Raw genomic sequence first — 24,564 nt, 5'->3', positions numbered from 1 at the left:
TGTATCTGGAAAATATCATAACCTGATTTACAGAAAATGTTTCCCTTAGCCATTTCTCTTTTGTAGAAAGTTGCAGATTACAATCTTTTATAAGTGTAAAAGAATGAAATAGTAAAGGAATTTCAGTCAAGGAAAGGAGATAATCGAGTGTCTCAAAATAGCCCCTTTCAAAGAATAGGGCACTTTGCTGATCTGTCTTGTCTGATCTTAACTAAGTAAAGAAAATATTGACTGAAGTTGTATGTGGAAAGAAGAACACGTTGTAGTCCTTCACTGAAGACACTGACTTAATGTGCAAATTCAAAAACCTCTACATTTAGGAATAATTGCTCTGGGGAAAGGAAAGAAAAGGAAAGAAATGCTGGATGTTGAGACTGATACACTTTGATAAACAGTTTTAATTGGACCAGCCCTCTCATTTGCAGATCATCCCTTGAACAACATGCCCATGACTAGTCAGTATGCCTCTGAACAAAATTAGCACTTAGCTACTCCACTCCCCCAAATCAGAAGCTCAATTACTCCTCTTAACTAGACAGTTAAAACCCATTTCACAGATCTCAAGATAAAGGCGTTCATCAAACAAGAAAATTAAAATGGTTTTTTGGAAACAAGCAAAGATTTTCAACACCACCATTTAAAAAGATATTACTGGAAGTCTAACAAATTACCTCAAGTGTGCCAGAAAAGCTTTTGTAATGACTGGATGTTTAGAAGAAACCTGGATACCTACTGCAAAAGGATACTTTGATCTCTCTCACAGCAAAGTTAGATTAACATTACTTAAATAGTACAAATTGTAGGCATTCAGTAAGGCATTTTATGATACTGGATTGGAATAGAATGACCACAGATTTGTTTATGCAGCTTTAATATACAAGTAGCTAAAACTGGCAATAAATGAGAATATAAATCTTCTACATATTATCTAAGCCCATTATTTTGGCGATTTACAGCATCACATGCAATGACTTTTATGCCCATGAATCCCAAGGCAATTTACCAATCATGCATACGGGAATTACTTATACAACACTAAGGTAAAGTCACCTGCTGGCTGGAAAATAGTCCTTGTTTCACAGTGGAAAGAAAGTCAACAAAACTGCTTTGGGGCAGGACATGATAAAGAACACTGTATCAAGTGACATTGAGTAGGTATTGCGTAACTACCTGACCCAAAATTCAGCCATTGTGTTCCTACTTTTTATAAAAAATAAACCATAAAACTTTTGGATTATTAAGGGCCACAAATAGTTCTTGGTTGGTAATATCAATCATTTCATAGGCTTATCTATGGCACAGTAAATATATTACTATAATGCAATTTATTCAAAGTTATCTCAACTATCATTGACTTCTCTTCATAAAACTCTTCAGTTTTCCTTTGGTGTATCTCAAACACTGACCACACTGGAACTAATTGGCTTGTAGGAAGTCTGAAAATATCACAGACAGTAGGTCCACAAACTCTACTGACTGGCTAGTTTAGTACCTTTGGATGAAACTGAATAGAATTTATTATTGTGTCAAAGAATGGAAAGTGTGCACATCTAGTGCACTTGTACTTGGTATCTGAAAGTGACCTCTTTGACATAGTCAATAATGTCTGTCATTTTCCTCCCTGCATGATTGAGTACAGAAAGAATGCTGAGTACCGAGGAGACTGAGGGGAGACCTCATTCATGTTTATAAATATTTAAAGGGTGAGTGTCACGAGGATGGAGCCAGGCTCTTCTCGGTGACAAACAATGATAGGACAAGGGGTAACGGACACAAGCTGGAACACAGGAGGTTCCACTTCAATTTGAGAAGAAACTTCTTCTCAGTGAGAGTGACAGAGCACTGGACCAGGCTGCCCAGAGAGGTTGTGGAGTCTCCTTCTCTGGAGACATTTAAAACCCGCCTGGACGCCTTCCTGTGTAACCTCATCTAGGTGTTCCTGCTCCGGCAGGGGGATTGGACTAGATGATCTTTTGAGGTCCCTTTCAATCCCTAACGTTCTGTGATTCTGTGATTCTGTGATACCTTTGTGTGGATGAGACGGGGGGTAAAGCAGAACAACTTGTGAACTATTCCAACCTGCGTGTGTGGCGTTCCAATGAAAGACTCCAATCTCATTAGGAACTTCAATATGTATTCCTATCCTGCCATTATGGATGTGACTAGTCAAGAGCTGTTTATCTTGTTTCTCACTACAAAGGCTCTGCATGTCACTATGACATATAGCAGGTCTTTTTTCCTCTCTCTACCTTTATTCCCACAATCCTCTCAGCATAGCAGAACTTTTGCTTAGAAGTTTCTATTGCGATAACTTCAGATTTAGCTTTATGTGACGCACTGCACATTAAAGGAAGTGCTGAGAAAAATGGACCATCAGTAAACTTGCTAACCTCACATTCCACTGGGAACCTTTGTATTGGGAAGAGGTGGCCTATTAAATCAAATAACTACATTTCTAGTTTGTACACTTACCTTTGGGCTATATGTTGTGTCTTAAAAATCTACCTAGCATATGATCAAAGCTTGCCAAAGGCAAATCAACAACATCACTTTAACACAGCAATTCAAGAGCAAGACATCTTAAAATAAAATTCTTTATACTAAAAAGGAATAGTGTCTGCAGTGGCATAGTTTTAAACAGTAGTTGTAGAACGGATCATGTGTAGATTTCAAAGTCATGCAACTAAACACAGCTTTATCCACCTCTAACCTAGAAAAAACCAGAAGTTAGCAGTTTTGTCACTTTCAGAGAAGAAATACCTTCGACATAAATGTATTAATTTTGTTAGTTAACAAGTAAGAGAATTGAATATGTTTTCTTTAGTTTACAGTTCTATCACTCTGCCATTTTTTATTTCCCAAGAAGATTAGATGGAAATTCTGTTTTGCGGGAGATTCTTAGCATAGGACTAGATGCACAATTCAAAACTAATGAAGACGAAAAAAGAATTGAAGGAAATTATTTTATCACCTGCAGGCTCCCACTAGCTGTTGCCCATAAAGAATCCAGCTGAAAATTCAGCCAAATGTTACGGACATTAACATAATTTCAGAAATACAACACTCTGGAGTACATCAAGAAATATTTAGTGCTATAAATGCCAAATTCTTTATTTGCCACATTATTTTGGTGTGTGAATGATCATACCATTTACTCAAAACAATGTTGTGGCAAAGGCAGGCTATGATGCTGGAACAGCACAGAATGATCTGCATACCAGCTGGAGCTAGGCAGGATGATAACAATCACTGAAAATATTGCACACATGGTTTCACCAGGATACCCTAATGAAAGTAAACTTTATCACAGAGAAACAGCTGATAGCTATTCTCTCATTTATTAGGAAAATCCAGGTCTTAATAGATTTTCTACAGAAAACTGGGCAGAACATGTCAATGTGGTAGCTAAAAAAAAGTAACACACTATGAATATAATACCTAAAGGAATGTGATAATCTGGAGTTTTATTTTAGGGATGCTGATGGAGGTCCCTCAATAAGGCTGTTCTATAGTTGTTCTAAATTGTAAAGTTATCTGCCCATAACGCATTTATATTTAGAGAAAAATATATTTTAAAAATGTGCACATGAGTTTTATTCCATGTGTGGGCCAGTAATGCTCCTACATTTGAGACTGCTAAATACTACAGGCTCCAACAGCAGCGGGATCACCTTTGGATCAACTCTACCCTCAAGTTACCTTTAGATTAAATTGCATTTGTATTTTATACTCACGTTGGGTTCATTATAAGTCGACGGAAGAAGTAAGTCCAGGTGATATAATCCATTGCATCTTGCTTAGAAGTAATAGTTCCAGCAGCAATTTCAGCATTCAAGTGGTCAGCCAGCACTTCTAACAAGCTGAAGCACAAGAGGACTTAGCTGACTTTACAATCACAAAGACAGGCAATATATTTTGTAGCATTGTGCATTAAAAGGTTTATTACTTTTAATCTGAAAATATTATATATATATCTTCTGGTAAAAGAGAAAAGGGGAAGAAGAGGGAATGTAATTGCAACGTCAGTCATCTTCTTTACATGTTAGTGGAATGAAGCTTAAATAATTTTTTGATTGGATCAAGAATGCACAAGTGTAAGTCATTCATGGAATGTATTCAGATGGAGCTACTCAGTGGTAACTTCTGTAATACTGTATGTTGACCATATGATCATGCTGGTTTAATCCAATAGGGAATCATATGGAAAGGCAAACAGGAAATGAAACAGTGGCAATAGCTTAGCTAATACTTGACAAATACTTGAGGGCTATTAAAATGACATCAAAACTGCTTCCCCCCGATTTTGCCTCATCTTCATGCAATGTAAAAAAAAAAAAAAAAAAAAAAAGGCAGTTACTTTTCCCCAGAAAGATCTAAACTCAGAAACACAGAAGAACAATAGCAGTTTAAAATTATTCTTACGAAGTAAAATACTGTTTAGTGTCATTAAATGCAACAAAGTTTAATTTGGTATGAGTAGTTGTTTTACTGCTCTATACCACTGATTGCCTGTTCTGAAGCTAAGATCTGTAGATGTTCTACCTAGGCTGTCCCACAGGAACTGGACAGATTATTCAATAGCTATTGCACAACAAAGAGGGATTTCCCTTTTGCTTCTAATGTGCTGTATTTCAGACTCGAGACCAGTGACAGCACAAGGCCTGTCATATGAGTTGTGTACTCAAGTGTTACAACTAATACATAGACAATGGCTTGTAGAAAAAAAACTTTAATTAAAAAAATACAAAGTTTAATTTACAAATTGGAAATCCTACACAATGCTGATAAATCTGCTCTTTGGTAGAACAGATGGGAAAGCATTCTAAAACTAAAAACCCTCAAAAAAAACCCCAAATAGTTTCTTTTGGAAGCTATGAAGCCACTTACTTCAAATAATTGATCATAAAAGAGACCAAGAGAACTCTAAGTTAATAGAATCACAACCTCTGTAGAACTTAATGAGACTGCTATTAATATGTGAATCTTCATCTGAAATTTTATCAAATACTCTTTGTTTATAGTAAAAGATGGAATATATGAAACTACAAAGTAAATACATATAGGTAAAATGAGCTATGGGAAACAGAGAATATTTATAGTATTCCAAACAGAACCAAGGTGTGATTACAACTGTTATACTGAAGATCAGGTTTCTTTATTTAGAAAAAACACTTACCAACAGAGAGATTTCCTAGTTTATGCAAGTGCCATACAGTCTGGATATATCATCAGCACTTCAGGCATACTACTCTTTTGACTTACTAGCCATCATTGGAAGAAGTTCAACTCCTAGCCTTTTGTGCTCATTGCAATTATATGTTAAAAAAAGAAAAGTGTGGTTTTCTAAGGAAATGAAGTGCATGTCTTCACATTCCTTGTTTGCAAAAATTGTATGTCTGTCTGTGCATCATAGAAATTAACCTTCAAATACATCAGCCCATTTCAACTACATTTCACTGATAGCTCTTTCAAGCTCCTTCAAATTACATAAGGAAAAAATTTTTCACACAGAGGTTGTGGAGTCTCCTTCCCTGGAGACATTCAAGATCTGCCCGGATGCGTTCCTGGGTGACCTGGTCTGGGTGATCCTGCTCTGGCAGGGGCGTTAGACTGGATGATCAATTCCTGACCAGCCAGACGTCCCTTCAGTTCTTATCTTGAAGGATGAAGTTTTCTTTGTATTCTTCATCACTGAGAAAATCTTTCTACGTGCTCATGCTTTATTAGATGTCTGAGAATTCCTCCATGAGACATGCTCTACAGGAGACTGATACAACTAGTTCTGCTTCTCATTGAAAAACTAAGTATATTATTAATATAAAACTAAAGCATGAGTTACATTATGCTGGACAGCAAACTAAGTTTGGAGAGGCTACCAAAAGGTGGTGTTTCTAAATTTCTGACAAAAATATTGCAATTTTGAAGTGAAAGATGTGTTGAAGGTGTATTAGTTAATTGTTTACACCATGCAGATTTATTTCTGAACCTGTAAGATTTTGAAGAATGTGATATCTATAATGGTACAAGCATTCTAGGTAAAAAGTGCTAGAAATTAATCTATTTTTTTTTATATTAGGAATTTGTCACATAATTTCAGAGAGGGTTCTGAGGATTATGTATAGTTGTCCTAAACACTGGTCTTGAAGAACAGTATTCAGCTGTCTGAGACAACACTCAGAAGCAGAGAAGCATTTGCAGTATTATCTGGGAATGGACTAAATAGCTCACCAGTGCTTTGAAACTCATGGGAGAAAGGATTTTCCTGAATAAGGATGGATAATATTTTGTGGAAAATGACTTTCCTCTAGGATCCCAATATTAAGGAGATATTCGGCACAGGAATTTTGTTTCACATTTCACTATTCCCCATGTGTAGTTTTGCTGATAATTTGATCAGCTTTTCTGATTGCATTATCTTTACCTTGATTCCACTGGGAAAGGTTCATAAAGGAATTTTTTGTAGAAGTCTTTCTTTATATCATGGACTAGAATTACAGCTTTTCCTTGGTCATCAAACTGTGGTCTGCCAGCACGTCCCATCATCTGAAGTACATCTGCCAAAGAGACAATAATGTATAAACCAAATATATTCATTTAAATATATAAATAAATTTATTTATGTCTATACTACACGCAATACAGGATTTTTTTATTTCCTTGGCCTTGTACGCCCTATTGGTTTTGACACATCTAATTTTTTTCCATTTCAGATAAATTTTCAGTGAACTTCTTTCTGGCAGAGACTATCTTCCTACATACTTGACGACGACCCACTACAATAGAATCCAAGCTTACACCTAATATAAATTTCTTCTTCCTTTCTTCCAGTACACGTCCATCCCTTCTTTGATCATACACAATTAAACATGGTAAGAGAACTCATGAAGACTATGATGGAAAATGTCTATTATTTCCTAATTTTGAAGCATTTGACTTCATCATAATAAAAAGTCTCCTATAAGCTTTTCTGCTATATTTGATTTCCTAGGTTTTGAATAGCTTAAAGGAAAAAAGGTAAGGGCAGATTCTAATGACTGTCAGCTATGATCTTTACCACACAAACTTCAAGACAATTAATATTAGTTATTAGCACTGGAGGAGAGATGGTTTGTTATCATATGTTGTCTGTATATCAGTTCATCACATACAAATTTAAAAACAGTACAATCAAAGCTTATTTCTACTACTCTGCCTACACATCATTACTTGCAAATACTAGTTAATTATTTCTATAAACACTGAAAATACTAGTCTAGAAAAAACAAGCTTAACTTGCTACCCAGCCACCAAGATAAGTATGCTTATCATCTATTTGTTCATGTCTTCTCATAATCTGAGAAGTGCCTCTGCATAGGTTGTTTTGTGTCTCACTTAATGGAGCTCTGATTCCTTTTTGGTGCCTCCAACTGCTATTTAACTTTGAAGAAACAATAGAAAGCAATTAATAAGCTTTACATCTTTATTTCAAAACTTCTACTGTTTTGTGTATGAGCTCTACCATACCCACACAACATGTGGCTTGCAGTACCTGGCAGTTTGAAAAGCAATTTCCTTGGCTTCAGAATCGCTAAGCTTTTGGCGCAATGGTCAGTTGAGGAAGGAAAAGCCAGAGGGATACAGCAACACACAATGATAGGAGAAACAGCCCGATGACGATAAACAGTTTTAGTAACACATTTTCACTTGCGTACCCACATGCTGTATAGACAGCAATGTTTTTTATCAGTTTATTTCTTCTGTTAATTTAGGAGTGGCATGAAAATGTAAAATGAAACTAGTTTGAAAATGATGTTTCTGAATAGGTATGTGCACAGGAGGGTGATGAAACGACTTCTTGCTATTCTAATGTGGTGAATTAAATTGTGCATAATACTATATAGGGAACGGATTTACAAAAAAGCATCAGGAAATGATTTTTGCCAATATTCACTACATAATTATCTAAACCCAATATTTTCTTTACTGACTATATGTTGCTTGGCTGCTTTTAATCACTGGACTAAACTCCTGAAATATTAAATATGATCCAACTGGCTGACTAAATGTCTGGTAACTGAGAAAAGGCTCTCTCCACGACCTCTGACTTCACTCAAAGCAGCATTTTTACTTATTTTGAAATTACTGAACACTGCAGAATAATGCATTCTGCCCTCAGCTGCTTCCCTGGAGCCGTATGCATCCCTGATACAAAAAGGTAACTTCAGCAGGGAGAAACTAACTTATACCATGACAGAACAGTGAAGGCATTACTTGAGGGCAGCATTAAAGACACCATTGTGAAATTTTGGAAGAATTTCAGAAAGAAACTCATTACATTTTCATTTTATTGCTGCTGCAAAACTCTACTACCTATCCACAGAACTTCCAGATGCATAAATATTCTCTAGAATAAAAATGCTCTAAACAAACCATACCACATGTTTCTTCATAAAGTAAGGAATCTGCATTTTCTGTTGCAGTGCAGACAATAAAATATAAATGCTTCCACCACAGATAGTGTTATTCCATCCACCCCTTACACCCTAAATCTTATTAAAAATTCAGGAATCGAAGAACCCCCAATGTCCAAGTCACCTGAATTCAAAAAGGCAATAAAGAGTGAAAGTATAAGCATCCCCCAGAGCCTTTGTGAGTACTTGTACAACAGATTTCTAAAACAGCATAGTAAGTCTTCAGTGCTTATCAAGTTTCTGATTTCTTCTTGAATATACTATTTTCTATCCACAGATTTAAGATAAAATTTAAAACTTCAGTTGATTTCTTTCCTCATCACTGTTCCCCATTCAGTAATAAAGTCAGTTGTCGCTATTCTTCCAGTTGGGACGAGCGAGATACTACTGCTCTGCAGAGACTGATCGTACTAAGTTTACATCAGCCCAAGTCTGTCACAAAATGCAAGCGTGCATGGCTAAGCTTCCAGGTCATACCAGAATCTTTGAAGAAGCAAGCTCGTCTGGAAATTGATCCCAAGTTTCCTGCAGAGCACTAACCACTACATTAAGCTCTACGATGGTTTACTTGGAGAAGTAACCCCTGTAGTATTTTCAGTTTGAGTTTTTTTCATTAGTAAGCTTCTCTTGCTGAAAAGAAGGTGCATGGTTAAAAAGAAAAGATGCAAGCTCTCTATTTACATTACAAATAACATTTAGGTTGCCCTTACATGTACACATCTCTGGCATAGATTATTTAGGAACAAACTCTTGTGAAAAAAGAAAGGGAAAACAGCACAGGAAGCCTGGAATAAATTTAGTTTTTCCTCATTCTTCAAGCTTAGTAACATCCAGACAAATTTTTCCCTGTCTGAAGTCTGAAAGAAGTTCTTCCATGGTTCACTTTAAGCTTGTTGAAAACACTGCAGAACAGTTTATGTGCTTACTGGAGCCAGAAAGCAAGAAAAGTCTATATCAAACCAGAAATTCAAATATTTAATTTAGCTGCTTATTTTTGAAGTATCACTTACTTGAAGTGTCACTTACATCACTGAAGATACTAGACTAGGTATATTTTTTCGTTTACTGTCAAGTGACTACATATAAATTTTATGTTCTCATACACATGTGATTCAACTGTCGCATTTCAAAGCATGGCTAAGTTTACTGTTAAAAATCTGCTTCTATTTTAAAAAGGTTTCAAAAATGAAAAAATTATTTGCATGCATGAAAATTTCCTTTTATACAATTAACTAGGTAGCTAAATATGACTTTATATTGTCCCTTTAATTGTTTAATGTCTATTTTGGATTATACACATTGAAGGAATTTAGCATGAAAAGAGATCTGCAGAACAGCAACATTTTCATTATGAATCAAATTCTTAAAAGAGTTACCTTACAACTTGCATTAAATAATGAAACCCTTTCCTCAGCACTCCTAGTCTCTACCCAAATTAGGTGTTTTCAGTGATCAGATACTAAATAATTCAGATCATTTGCATGTGCTTGAAATACAGTTCAGCATATGACCATTTCCATAATTTATGTGAGTACCTGTAATGGGATAATCCACGTAACGCCTTGTTTTTCCATCATAGTATTCTGTTCCTTTAACAATTACTAAATGAGCTGGAAAATTTACACCCCAAGCTAATGTGCTTGTGGCAATAAGAACCTAAAACAGAAAGAAAGATTAATGAGGTATATGTAACAAAAAGCCAACTTTTAAAATTCCATGTAAAACTCATTATGGCAGGATTCAAACAACAAATGTACCTGGATTTTGCAGTTCACAAACAATTCTTCCACAGTTTTCCTGTCTCTTTCATGCAGACCCGCATGGTGCATGCCTATTCCAAAAGCAAGCGTCAGCTTCAGATTTGAATCTCTCACTGTCACTATAACGTCATTCATCTGTAACAGAAATAATAGTTGCATGTTTTAAAATGGATTACTCAGAAATTTAAAACTTCTAGGGTTGTTGTTATCTTTTTTTATAGCAAGGATAATTTGCTTAATGCTGTTTATACAAACAGAAAAATACATTCTTCAGTCACTGAACAGTCTGGTTTTAGTATAAAAAATATTCAAAAACTATATTCATGATGCGGGGAATACAAAATGCACGTGACTTTATTGACACTCTAAGTAGCGCAGACAAGGAAATGAAAATGCTGAAAATATCTTGGCAGGTCTGGCAAATGCTGTGCATTCTGCTCTGTGTTTGTTTAATGCAATCCCTAGTATCAAAGGGGTTTGAACTGGTATAAAAACATAGCAAATCCCTGCAAACAGTAACGTAATAGCAGTAATGAAAAATAACTTTGTCTCTCTCTAATGCCTATGAAAAGGCAGACACAGTTCTTCAGACTGATAATTCTGCAATTAATATTAATCAAAAAAGTTTCCTATTCACATGCTGAAATGCAAATTAATTTCAAGTATTTTTTGAGAGTTTGTAATTTATAGACCCAAACCCTGTAGTAAAACAAAATATACAATAAGTGTCTTCATTTAAAACATAAAAGTCCAGACAAAAAGCTATTTTCTATTACTATTACTATTTTTTTTCCCAATTCTCCTGTCAATGACTGCTTGGAATAATTTTAACTACTACAACTTTATTTCTCAGCTATGTTTTCAAGTAGTAGATTCCATAATAAGCTCATTTATTTCAGTAGGTGACCTCTGTGAGAAGCCTCTCACTAATAATGAACAAGAGCTTTATAACTTCTGTCTTGTTTTGTGATTAAATTCAATATTCATGCTGTTGTTTTATTGCTAAAAGCATTTATTATTTTATGTGATTTTAATATAATTATAGCCAGGAACTTTCAAAACTCATCTCTTATTAGTGGTTTCCTGGTGCCACCAGCAGTGGCATGATGATATTGCATACTTATGGGCAGCATCATCTACCGTTAACCTAGAAGGTATAGCCAAGGTTAGAGAAAAAGTAGTAGTGCAGATCAAATTACCCAGGGTAACCAAAAAATCTGGACTGACTATTCAGCCTCATCTCAAACTCAAAGTACTCAGATATGCTACCTGCATGACTGCAGCAATATCTTCATTTCCACTTAGGACTTTGAGGTGCTGCGCTTCCAATGTTCAGAATTGTAAACTTTTCTAAAGGTTTCCTGGGTTTTACAATTCTCAGACCTTATAATTAATAAAATTATTGACATATCTAAACCCAAGCAACATATGTCACTATTATTAAAAAATAAAAAATCTTTAAAAGGTACAAAAAAGCCAGAGAACAGAATAGTTCATATTCAGGATTTTTTTTTTAAAACAACCCAAACAAAATAGATTTTGTAACTCAATTGATTTTGTCAGGAAGAGCAAATAACAAAGCATTTTGAAAAGTCTGTTTGTTGAAGTAGTATTGACTAACAGAACCAGTACTGATGGAAGTAACATAGAACGCAATTAAAAAAAAATACTGTTCAAGGTTTGGGTTGGTCCAATCAATCTGATCTGTCAATGGAAGCTCCTAAACTTTATTTTCCTTTGTTACGCAGTTTCCTGGATGCTCCTGAGAGTTTTCCTGTATTATGAGATGTGGAAGGTTTGTTGTACAAACTGAGCTGCTGTGTATAAAAGAAAAGGATGTTTAAAGAATAAAAGAGTGAAAGGGACTATAAAACAGTGAAAGGAAATGAAGCAGAAATGAAAAAGCAATGAATTGAGAAGTGGAGAGGGGATAAGTCTGTTTAGGAAAGGGAAACAAGGAAAGGAGTAGATAAGTAGAAAAGAGCAAAGAACTGAATGAAAGCAGGATATGTTAAAGGATAAAGTTTATCTATATAGATATGATCAGCAAACCTTTGATTTCTCCAGTCAACATACAGACATGTGACTGCAGTGTAGACAACATGAATTATGACCCATCTTAAAGATTTTTTTCTTCTATGACAAACATAGTTTGATAAAATGAGAACCTGTTTTCTCTACAATTATGAACATCAACATACATTACTAAATATATTTCTGAACCTATTAATAATATGGATTTATGAAGTGGTACTAGCACTACAGGCTTGTTACGCTTAGATAGACATTTTGAGAAATAATAGTTATATGCATACATTTGACAGGGAATTAAGACGAAAAAAGTAGAAAATGGCACTGGTAACTATCAGAAAAATAAATGAAAAAACTAATGAATTTACATTTTTCTCAATTTCTGCATTCCAAAATTGACAAAAATATATTATATTGCTGAATTAATTTTTCTCCTCCGCACCAAGAATCATCACCTTATTATAGTTATGCCTTTAATGTAAGGGAACAAGCCAGTTCCAATGACATTTTATTTCATTATTCACATGAGCGGAATTTGATATTGGTAAAACAATGAATGTAAGCTCTCTTTTCCTCTAGAAGAGTACAGAGGTCAAATTAGCTGATTTGGATTAGTCTATAGCGATTAGACTGCTCCTTCAGCACATGCAGTTGTACAGTGCTATTTTCAGTACAGAACCCGAGCTAAACCATTTTTTTGCCATGTAGTTGCCAGCATAAACCATCCTAAATCCACACTGCTGGGAATTTATTCGAAGATGTTCTTCTTGCTTTTACAATCAGTGGTGATTATTTTTTTTTCCCTCTGACTTGTATTACAGCAGTGGCCTGTGGTGCTGTTAGTCATACCTGCAAAGCAGTGTAATTTACCACAGGAAAACTGAAGAACCCATAGCAGGAGAGCTGGAGCATGTACTACTATCCTGTCATTTTAGCAGCAGGGAATCCTAGTCATTTTTAGCTGACCCCTTACTTTCACATAAATCAATGTAATAAACACAACTATTTTACCCACAGGCACAGTTGAAGGCCTAAAATTCTCATGATAATTTATTTAAAAATATAACTCTCTTATGTCAGTGCAGTGTAAGAACATTATCACTTTCTATTAAGAAATAATGGCGCAATTAATAGGTTCATTAACTAGAAACAGACACACCATGGTGACTATAAAACAAGTCTATTGTTTCTGCATTGTTAGAACTTCATTACTATTCATCTTTCTGAAAACAATTGTAATGTTAACTCATAAAAGGGTAAAGAAAATATATTTTACCTTAAGAACAGAAAAAGTATATTAAGAATAACATAAGGAAATATACATGGTACTGACATAAAAAAATGCACATCACTGATGAGAGAAACTTAATGCAAGGGGGGATTTTTCCCTGGACTCAGACAGGCAGGATTGGGCCCATGCAGAAAGGTTTTGCTATACTTCACAGATTTTTGGATGAACAAACAAAAATACCTCCTGTGCTTTCCTGACATTAGGTTGATTAGCAATCTACCTTTTAATAAAAAAAAATCCTTGAAAACCAATTTGGGACTCTGGTAGCATTGGAAAATATTTATTATAAAAAATAAAGCTTATTACTACCTTTTATATTCTCATCTCTGAAGAAACTAGATTTTTCTCAAACTAGTAAGTAGTCATATTCTTTGTTCCTGCACATATGTAAACTGTTGAACCATTTACTTTAAGCTAATAGAACTTTTTTATATTTTAAATTTATTATACTTAAAAAGCTTTTGTAGAAAGATAGGATTCCATTTAAGTAGATACATTACCCTGTGCCTGAAATACATTCCAGTCAGAGTATAATTCAGCAAGTTGATGACAATGCTGGCTCCAAAAGAAAGGAGGAGACCAGATTGGACAAGAATGAGCTAACAGATTGTGCAGCCCAATTCTGTCCCTTTGAGTGTGATATATTGTTTCAAGATGCTAAAAACCCATACTTTCTCAAAGCATATCTGTTGTGCTGGTTTTCCCATTTTCACAGAATCCTCATTATTAGTACTCTGTACTCTTTTCAAAGCATGTCAGACTCAGACCATATGCCACTGAATAAAGCTTATCAATTGTCTAAAATGCCCAATAGAAGAAAGATGTGCCAAACAAAAGAATCGTGAAAGTTATGAAGTCTTTTACAAAAATAATTACATATTTCACATCTGCTACAGATGTTAAGTGAAATAAAAACATCTCCTTGTTATAACGAAATGTTAATTTTTTATGATACACTTTTGTGTCATAAAAAGAACATCTTGTAGAAGCAAGTTGAACTTCTATAATGAGCAAAACACTTAAAAATCATTCTTGGGCACCTTCCTAATCTTTAAATGCATAAAAAAAAAGTCATTGTATAAAATTATTTTTGATGAAAAGCTGACATCCTCATACTCCAGAATTCTCCTACACAAACAACATGTCTAAAACACCTCAAATGAGATTATTCAAGAAACATCTTAAAATATGGTTTAAACAGTTGAGATCTATTATGAAAACATAAACAGTTAACACTAAAAATCTCATCTAAAAGACAGCAATATACCTATGCATGACACAGACCAAATTCTTCTATTCCTGTTTTATAGCACAGCATTACCTCAGAACTATAATATGGAGAAAGTAGGTTATTTGATTTAAAGGTTAGAGAACGAAAAGTCATCTTTCATCTTTCCAACAGTTCTTGGGATTTTTTTTTTGTTTGCCTGTGTTTCTTTTTTAGCAATGCAAAACAGAACTGCATGGTAAAATTTAATTAACTTTCATGCATATTTTTATGCATGTTTCCACATAGTGTATGAATATCCATAACTAGCTCATATGTGTTTATACACTCATATCTCTAAAATCACAAAATCAGATAATGGACCTGATTAATTTTTTCCGAGTCAGTGAATTCCTTTCATTCAAGTGCCCTTGAATTCAGTGGGAGCTGGCTATTGCCTGGTATAGATGCTGTTGAATATTACAGTAGGTATGTTTGTGCTAACGGATTTTAGTTATTTCTAGAAGTTTCATAAAGAACAGTCATAACAAGATGCAGATGGTAAAATGATGCACAAAGCAGAATGCAAAAAAATAATTGTGGTTAAAATTAAAACTGTGTACATGGCTACATTTCTTCTCAGCCTTTGCACTGTAAGTATATATATAAAAAATTAAAATCCAAGTATTTGGTCAAGGAATAAATTTCTTTAAAAGAAAAAATCCAGACCCAAATAAGAAAACACTCTGCTTGTTTGTTGGTGAGAACTGCATTCTAACTTCAAACAATAAACAATAAATGCTTTTAGGTTAAAAAAAAAGCAGTAAAAACATTAGAGAAAAATAAATAAACTGAAAAATTGATTCTAATAAATTATGTTGTAGAAAAATTGCAACATCTGCTGCCACCACAGATGTAGATGCAATTTCTGAAAGAGAAGGACATGCCCCTCTTTAGTCAGCTCCTAATGCAAAACAGTACAACTGATCTTAACCAAGCTTACCATCACAAACTGGTGGCACTGGTGGCACTGTCTGTTTCCAAAAGGATAATCTGAGCTGTTGTTCCTTTAACAAGTGAAGTATTGGGTCACAAGTGTGAACATGACAGTCCTGGCTGACAGCTCCAAATTAGAATTTTAGCTAGAATGTGTGTATTTAAAAATCAGCTAATGATTATACAAAAAAGCAGGGCAAGCATAAAGTTTTCTTGTTTTTTCATTGGTACACTGGCTTCAATGAACAATAAAAAGAAATGAAGAATGACTCAGTTTACAGGGGCAGTCTTCTCTTTGAGATGCACTGCCTATTCACAGTTCTGTCATGTGGCACCTGTGCCTCAGAAGTACAACCAGGACAATCTTTACAGAGTGTTGGCTGCTGAAGAGTACTTGCAACTACTGCAAATGGCAGGGAAGACACCTTCAGCTGAAAAATAAACTGTTGGGACTGCCAATCCTAAGAGGGATAGAGAGCTCATTTTGGAATGTGTATGGACAAAGAAAAAGACCCCATCTCTAAGGCTCTAAAATAGGTAACTATTTTTTCTTCCTCAAGGGACTGCCCACTCATAGTCTACATTGGACAAACTGTGGCAGTCCTGCTTAAATCCTGAAGAACTTCTGCATGTGCTATGCATAGCAATTGGCAAACGTAGGGATGAGCTTTGAAGCTTCAACACCAAATTACAGTAAGTAGTTACTTCAGCATTGTTGGAGGTGTTCTTGCTCAGACTAAACTAGACATGAGGTATTTGAGCGGACATTTCTTCATAAAAAACATGCACACAGCCTGAAACTTATTTGGATACAATCCTTTAAACTATTCTAACTATTGCTGTGCAATAACGGGTACAGTAGAATGCAAAAACTTATCAGTACTAGAAACAGCAATTTTCATCATCTTAGGAAGACTGACTACAGAATACCTTCCAACTTTCTGAATACCTTAGGTACGTGGATATGAGTAGGAAACTGTACAACAGACATGACATTCAAGGAAAGCATGCAGGAAGAACCATTTCCAAAACTGAGCAGAACTGCCTGTAATACATATTTTCAGTAGATGAATGTAGAACAAAATTCCTTCTCGACTATAACTCAGTTGCACCTGTTAGACTACTGACACCTTAGAAAGTCAGAAAATCTTGTATGATTCCTCCATGATCCAGGTATGCTGTTGTCTCCTTTGGTGGCAACAGCTGAAGGGTTGTTTCTGCACATCATTTATACATACAAGTATGTATTTCAGAAGCTTTATGTCCTTTGAAATATAACAATTTCAGTCAGGAATCATCTGAATTTGATACTTGGAGGTGGGTAGCAGAGATGGGGGTCAATTTGCCAGTTATCTGAGAGCACTGTGAAGAGCAACAGTCTGGACTTTTGCAAACAGAACCCTTCGCATGCTGTAAATGAGGGCCTGGTTTGGCACTACCACTACAGAAAGAATCTCTCTAGAGAAGATGAGGGAAGCTAAGATAATGGCATAAATGATAAATAGGTACCAAAGATCCAGTGTTGGTCTCTCTCCCTCACTCCAATCCCAGCCCCACAATGCCTGAATCTCTCTGTTACCATCACAGAGTAGCTGCCATGCAGGGTACAAGGGAAAAATAATCTGTGACTACCTCAATATCAGTCTTCCAGACATTACTATGGATGGCATTGTTTACAGCATTTTAGGAAGCCTTATGAAGTCTAACATTTGGCCATCATGTAGCAAAACCAGTTACACCATTAAACAAAACTAACCATGAGTTACCAAAGGAATCTTATGTCAGCCAAAATTAATATTGTACGAATAAGGTTGAATGAAGAAAAATGCCAAGGCCTATTGTAAGCTTGTAAACTTTGTATACACCCATTTATGAAATATCTCTTATATCTCAACATACTTCACAATAAACAATGACAAATATTTTGAATATAAAGTAATTTGTCTGGAAGTTGCCCTAAAGGAACACTGGTTGGCAAAGAACAAACATGGAAAAAGTGTCAGGCAACAAAAATTGTTGTTTAAAGGCAACAACAATTTATTTCTTCTAACTGGTCCATTTTTATCCCACATGGAATTAAGATACAGAATTGACACTTGAAATATCTGGGCAAGTGTTTAAGATATGAGAATACCTACTATAAAGCAGGGAATACCTAATATAAAGTAGTTCTAGTTCATTCAATAGTTCTACTTTTAATACTTAAAAATGTTATCGCAATATGGAATTAATTTTGTCTACTTCACCTAGTCCAAGAGTGACTTTAATATAAATTGAAGTAAGAATTTTTAAATTAAAAGGAAAAATTATGGGTAAGGAATTAAGCAGTACATGTATATACATAACACTATGTATGTAGCACTACTATAGCTTTGTCCTTTGCTTCAATGTCAAATGAAACTCGGACTTATCATGGTCATTTAAAACACAAAACTAAAACTGGTCCCATACTTACCTAAAGAATGTTCACTTGAAATTATGGGTACTTCAAACAGAACTGTGTTCTGTGTAATAGCGGTAAGATATAACGACTTAGGACTAAATCCTCAGTCTTTTATATTTATGTAATCAGAACTTAATGAGTTGCTAGGTATCTTATATACAAATCATATGCAAATATTATTAAACTAATAAATGCAAAGTCTGGTTGCCCTTGTTGGCTCCTGTTTCAAAACCTTCAGAGGTACATTCTGAAACACAGGAAATGCAAAGACTCCCAATAGAAAACCTTTTTCCAGCAAGGGAAGTAGCTTCAGTTACAGTTCTTTTCAGAACAGCAGTGGTTCACAGGATGTGAGGAAGCTATTCGTGTTAGGGCAAGTCATTTAGGGCAAGGTGCATGTTGCATATCCTCATTGCAGGTGAGATTACTACAGTAAACTAGCACAAGGTACTAAAGTACTCTGCTACGCAGAAATTCTTTTGATATGAAATGTTTCTGTTATGCTCAACGAAACATTAAATAGAGGTTATACATTTAGAAAAGCAGCATCAACTTCAGACATATTTTAATACCATTAGTTTATCTGCCAAGACATCCATTTTCTCTTTCAAAACCCATCCAAAGAAGGAAGGATACAGATGCTACGCTTTGTATCAGAAAAAGCTCACTGTATATTTTTTGGAAAGCATAAACAAAAATAATCTCATCTAGAAACCTATACTATTTGGCATATGAATTTTGGTAAACAATTGTATAATTATTCATACAACTGTTGATACATAAATATTCCTATAATATTCAATTTGGACCTTGTATTTATGAGTCATGCATTTGCTGTGTTTTGGCCCTGTATTATCACAGAATTTCCTATGCAGAAGGTCTGCAACCACTGAAAAAAGCTAACTTCCAATATCTATGAAATCTGAATATTAACCACAAAAATCGTTTTGAAGCAATGATATACTATAATCAGGACCATTAGTCCAGAATGAAATAAATAATTCAGTATTCAGAGCAGGTGCAGAACCGAGTGCAGTAAATAAAATCAAGTATATATTTTGAAGAATGCAGAAAAAAAGAGAATATTGAATGGTTGTTCATTATTTGATCACCATTCATATTTTGGAAGGATTTTTTTGAGAAACAATATAAGAAAATGTAATTAAATACTATATTCCTTTAAAAAAGAATAAAAAATTAAACCTTTACCCTAGAGGCGCTTAACATCTGAGTGTCTGACATTGTAATCTTTATCTTTTTATAAATAAAGATATTGGCAGAAGGTATCTTTTTTTTTTATAACATTGACTTATTTCATTGATATGCAAAACTGAACCACTCCCTAAATGGTTGGTTCTGCAGTATATATGTGTGTATATATATAGATATGAATATAGGTGGATAGACACATGTATACATATGTACACATATACACACAGATATATATGCATATACATAACCCTGTACACCTGGAGTTATGAGAACGAAGATTTTGCTCCTAAAACACTGAGAGAGAGCTCAACATCTATATGTCACAGATTTCCAGCTGTACACTCTGGAGAACACTATTCCTCTGACCTATCTTTGTACCAAAGACTTGTATCATGTGATATATGTTGTCTGGGTCAATGGAACTAATGTTAATAACAGGTATGCAGGAAAAACAAAGATAAGAGTTTGCATTCTAAAGTTCAGATCTTGCAAAGATGCTTATATAGTCAAAGCTAACACTAGTTTAAATACATATTGAAGTTTAGCATATGCATAGGTGTTTCAAGATCTACCCTAAAATGACTCTTTTGCTTTAGATGCATTTTCCTTTCAAACAAACATCAATAAAATAGAAGTGAAGCACAAATAATGCAGGTAAAATGATTCTACCTCTCTTTCATCCATCTTCAGCCATTGTTTGGGATCATCCTCAGTGGCTAGGAAAGCTATCAGGTCTAAAGCAGTAAGCCTTGTCTGACGTCTGGATGACACAAAAATAAGAACTGGCTTGGCTGGAGAATGACTCCGAATTGCTGTTGAGGAACATAGAACTTGAGAATTAGGCCCATTAGTGAAAAAAAACCACAGAGTTTCTCTTTGCAATACCTAGACAGCTGATGCTCCTCTCTGCAGATGATACACAGGTATGTATACTTAGACTCTGTTCTGGCAGATAGATAAAACTGAGGTGAGCATACATCACCTTTGAATCACAGAATCACAGAATGTTAGGAGTTGAAAGGGACCTCGAAAGACCATCCGGTACAACACCCCTGCCAGAGCAGGATCACCTAGACTAGGTCACACAGGAACGTGTCCAGGCGGGTTTTGAATGTCTCCAGAGAAGGAGAGTCCACAACCTCTCTGGGCAGCCTGTTCCAGTGCTCTGTAACCCTCAGAGTAAAAGAGTTTTTCCTCATATACAGATTGAACCTCCCATGCTCCAGCTTGCTCCCATTGCCCCTTGTCCTCTCATTGTCTGTCACTGAGAAGAGCCTGGCTCCTTCCTCCTGACACTTGCCCTTTACAAATTTATAAACATTAATGAGGTCACCCCTCAGTCTCCTCTCTCGACCTACTCACCACACCCCTTCTGATACACACCAGGATGCCATTGGCCTTCTTGGCCACAAGGGCACAGTGCTGGCTCATGGTCATCCTGCTGTCCACCAACACCCCCAGATCCTTTTCTGCATGGCAGCTTTCCAGCCACTCGTCCCCAAGCCTGTAGTGCTTCATAGGGTTATTGTGCCCGAAGTGCAGGGCCTGGCACTTGGCCTTGTTGAAGCTCATACAGTTGGCCTCAGCCCATTGATTCAGCCTATCCAGGTCCCTCTGCAGAGCCTTCCTACCCTTAGGCAGATCAGCACTCCCCTCATGCCGATCACTGATAAAGATGTTAAACAGGACTGGCCCCAAAACAGAGCCCTGGGGAACACCGCTTGTGACTGGTCGCCAACTGGATTTAGCTCCATTCACCACAACCCTCTGTGCTTGGCCATCCAGCCAGTTTTTAACCCAGTAAAGCGTATGCCCGTCCAAGCCATGCCCAGCCAGCTTCTCCAGAATCAAACATCTTATAACTGCGCTTAGCTGAGTCTGAGTTAATTTGCTCTGCTGCTTCAGTAATAATTTTAAGCTAAAGATTTAAGAGAAGCAGTTAGGAAAAAAACCCACCAAAGCTCCAAAAAACCTGGACAAGCTTCCTAGACTTCAAAGTTTGTGAATTTCTCTATGTCAGTCTAAGAATGTTATGTTTTTTCTACCCTATTGGGATATTTTGTCTCAGGCTAAGTGCCATCAAGGTCCAAAACTTGCTTTCTGCCTGACCCAGAGCTTAAACTGCATAAATTCACATCTGCCTGCAAAAGATCTCCTCAATCTACCGAAACCAGAAAAGGCAGAAAGTGACTTTCCAATAGATAGTGTGAACTAGTAGGCATTATGGTACAAAAGAACTGGGTTTCTGTTTTTTACTAATTAGTATGATATATTTAAATCAATTGTGGTTTAGGACTTTTTAAAAAAGCTCAGCCCATGTTTAAATGTTTCAGGTTGCAGAAAAATTTTTATGGTCTCAGGAATAAGTATTGTCATGAAAATGCTAAAATAATCTTGACTATATCACATCAAACAAGTGGGGAAAGAAGTCCTCAATAAATCATATGTCTACAGATTTTCTAACATTAACAAGCACTAGAAGTATAAACAGGTGCATGTAGAATTTCAAATACTTTCTTTAAATCTCTTACAAATCCATTTGTGTGTTTTCTCATGTAATTCTTGTTCTAGCAATTAAATTTATGCATTATTAATTTCTGAAAAATATTTCATACTATCAACCACTGCATATTGTGCCCCCATTCATGAATACTACTGAGCATGTGCTCCTGCATATACACACACTATCCAGTTGTGAAATTATTGAAACAGGATAATTCATGTGTATTTATACCTTTCAACTATATATGCCAATATATCCATATATTTTAAAGGCCTAGCATCTAATGGATTTTTGTTGCTTCAGGAACAGGTGTGGCAGAACAGCCCAAGACAGATTTATTGTTCATTAGTGTTTTTGTACAATGCTCTTGTGGAGGTGTAAATAATCTGAGCTGTCAAGATTGGTCTCCAGTCCACAATCAATACTTTGCTTCTGTCATAAGGCTAATTAAAGCAGCTAAAAAGTCACCTCACAAATGTCACCTCACAATCAACAGCAGTTCACGTTGCAAAATTTATTTTGGAGGTTATTTTTAATTGATATAATAAATATTCCTTATGTAATGAAAACAAAACGTTCAAATAAAATATGAGAGCTTTTCTTAAATGTATCCTGCTTGCTTGCTATATTAAGAATAAAAAATTGAAAACAGAAGCATATCTGGATGCACTACAAATTTTGAATTTTATGGTTATTGCTTTGAAACTAGAATTATAGGAGGTTAGCCTGACTTGCAACTTCGGTTCACAATTTTTTTAATGCTTACGTACAGTGGTTCATATGAAAATACCTCAGCAGATTAACAATATGAATGGTTTTATGCAGATTAACAATATGAATGGGTTTATTACTTTCTAAATTTCAACTATTTTAACACAAACGTTTCTTTATGGTGTCAAACACTAAGAGAAAACACATTTGATTTCCCCTTCATTAGCATTAATTTTACTCTTCTGTTTTAAATACATTACATTCCACTGTTATATGTTGCATTTGCTGCACACTTTACGTTTCAGACAAATAGCTTTGGGTCATTAGAAGAGCAGATTCCTCCTATACATGTCAAGAGTACATACAGTAACACATGTTGTAAATGTGCTGCAAATGAACTGTGTAAAGTGCTCTAAGACTTTATTCCTTTTACAGAAGGAAGGAAAAGGTCTGGGAACTTGTTGCTTACCCTGAAATGCAGGTTTGTTCATGCTAGCCATGCGAGGACAGTAATGCTGGCCAGGGAACCCCTGAATGTGTACCTCCAGAGGAACTGGGCGTACTGATGGTCGGAAGTTGAACAGACCCATCTACAAGGAAACATTTTTTTCCAAGTTTAACCTTGAATTATCTTACAAATTGCTATTTGTTTTTCTGCAGCACAAATACATATCCATCTTCTGAAACTTTATTCATACCTGATTAATATTTAGCCAGTCAGCAAGGTCTCTAGCATTTGCTAAAGCAGTGGATAAACCAACTACTCTTACAGGCTTCTCTGTGTGAGACGAAATGAAGTTTGTTCGAGACACAATGACTTCCAATACTGGGCCTCTCTCATCCCCTAGTAAGTGAAAATTCCATTGAAAAACAGAGAAAAAGAAAAGTTCCAGATGTCAAAAAGTAGATTTATATCATGAGTACCAGCACACTTTAAATTTAGCAATGATTCTAATTAAAAACAACAAAACATGCTCACCTAGCAGATGGATCTCATCTATGATAAGAATGGAAACTTTCTGAACATAGCTTCTGTTCTGCCAGCTTCTGCTGACCCCATCCCACTTCTCTGGGGTAGTAACGATCAGGTCAGCTTGGGCAATAGCTCTCATATCAGGAGTCACATCTCCTGTCAACTCTACAACCCTGCAATCAAGAAAGACGGTGGCTTGGCTTACAAAGCTTTAGAACATCTTAATGTTCAAATGTTAACTCCTAAGCATTAATTTCTAAAAGTTAGAAGAAACAAAATAAAACAAAGTAATATTTTGAAGTAAATAAACCTGTGTCTTTGTTTTCCTAGCAAATACCATAAAAATATCAAATAGCATTCCTTAGCAAAACCATATAAAAAGAAGGTGAATATGAGTCCCAAACCATCTATGGTTAATTTTTCAAAATTATGATAATAGAAGAATATGAGTATGATATAATGTGAATCATAACATCCTGTCATAGCCAGGATGAAAGCTTTCTCCAAAGCTACCAAGTTGCTGCCTGCTGCTCTGTATAGATCTCTGGTTTGAATAATGAGGCTAGATTGCAGTGTATCTGCATTTGTTGGTGAAGTTCCATTAAGACTGGAGCACAAAATATCCTGAGGTAATTTTCTGGGAAGATTAGCTGGGTTTTTCCAATTGTTTGCCTATTGAAAGGATTTCAAGTTTTACAAACAGCATTTGAGATGACCCATCATTTTAGACTGAGTATAATGGATTTTTGACATTTCTATGACACATACTACATCCAGTTGAACATCTAATAAAAGTTCCTCAAAGTAATGTGTATCTTCTGTTAAAAATTTCAGCCATAAGTGATAGAGTAAATTTCAAAAAGCAAAATATTTTAAAACTATGAGGCAAATAATGTATCCTCACAGGCCATTTAAATAGAAAAAAAAAATTAAAAATATTGCCAATTAATAAGTCACTGCTATGATAATAGCAGGAATCTCACTGGT

At 35.4% G+C, this 24,564-nt stretch overlaps 1 protein-coding gene across 1 annotated transcript in view; it reads right to left on the bottom strand.

The window, feature by feature from the left end:
* The window catches only part of LOC104533717 (activating signal cointegrator 1 complex subunit 3), a gene marked incomplete at both ends in the record, with an annotated part of 70,788 nt that overhangs the window by 23,797 nt on the left and 22,427 nt on the right, over positions 1 to 24,564 (bottom strand). The window contains 8 exons of the mRNA XM_010181666.1: positions 3,735 to 3,860; positions 6,422 to 6,554; positions 9,986 to 10,106; positions 10,208 to 10,345; positions 20,060 to 20,202; positions 23,074 to 23,194; positions 23,303 to 23,448; positions 23,584 to 23,750. Of these exons, the coding sequence (XP_010179968.1) occupies positions 3,735 to 3,860; positions 6,422 to 6,554; positions 9,986 to 10,106; positions 10,208 to 10,345; positions 20,060 to 20,202; positions 23,074 to 23,194; positions 23,303 to 23,448; positions 23,584 to 23,750 (1,095 nt within the window). The remainder of the gene's footprint in view (positions 1 to 3,734; positions 3,861 to 6,421; positions 6,555 to 9,985; positions 10,107 to 10,207; positions 10,346 to 20,059; positions 20,203 to 23,073; positions 23,195 to 23,302; positions 23,449 to 23,583; positions 23,751 to 24,564) is intronic.

The sequence above is a fragment of the Mesitornis unicolor genome, unplaced genomic scaffold, assembly GCF_000695765.1.
Source record: "Mesitornis unicolor isolate BGI_N332 unplaced genomic scaffold, ASM69576v1 scaffold42113, whole genome shotgun sequence".
NCBI lineage: Eukaryota > Metazoa > Chordata > Aves > Mesitornithiformes > Mesitornithidae > Mesitornis > Mesitornis unicolor.
The sequence above is the reverse complement of the archived record's forward strand: the minus strand, read 5'-3'. Positions and strand labels throughout refer to the sequence as shown.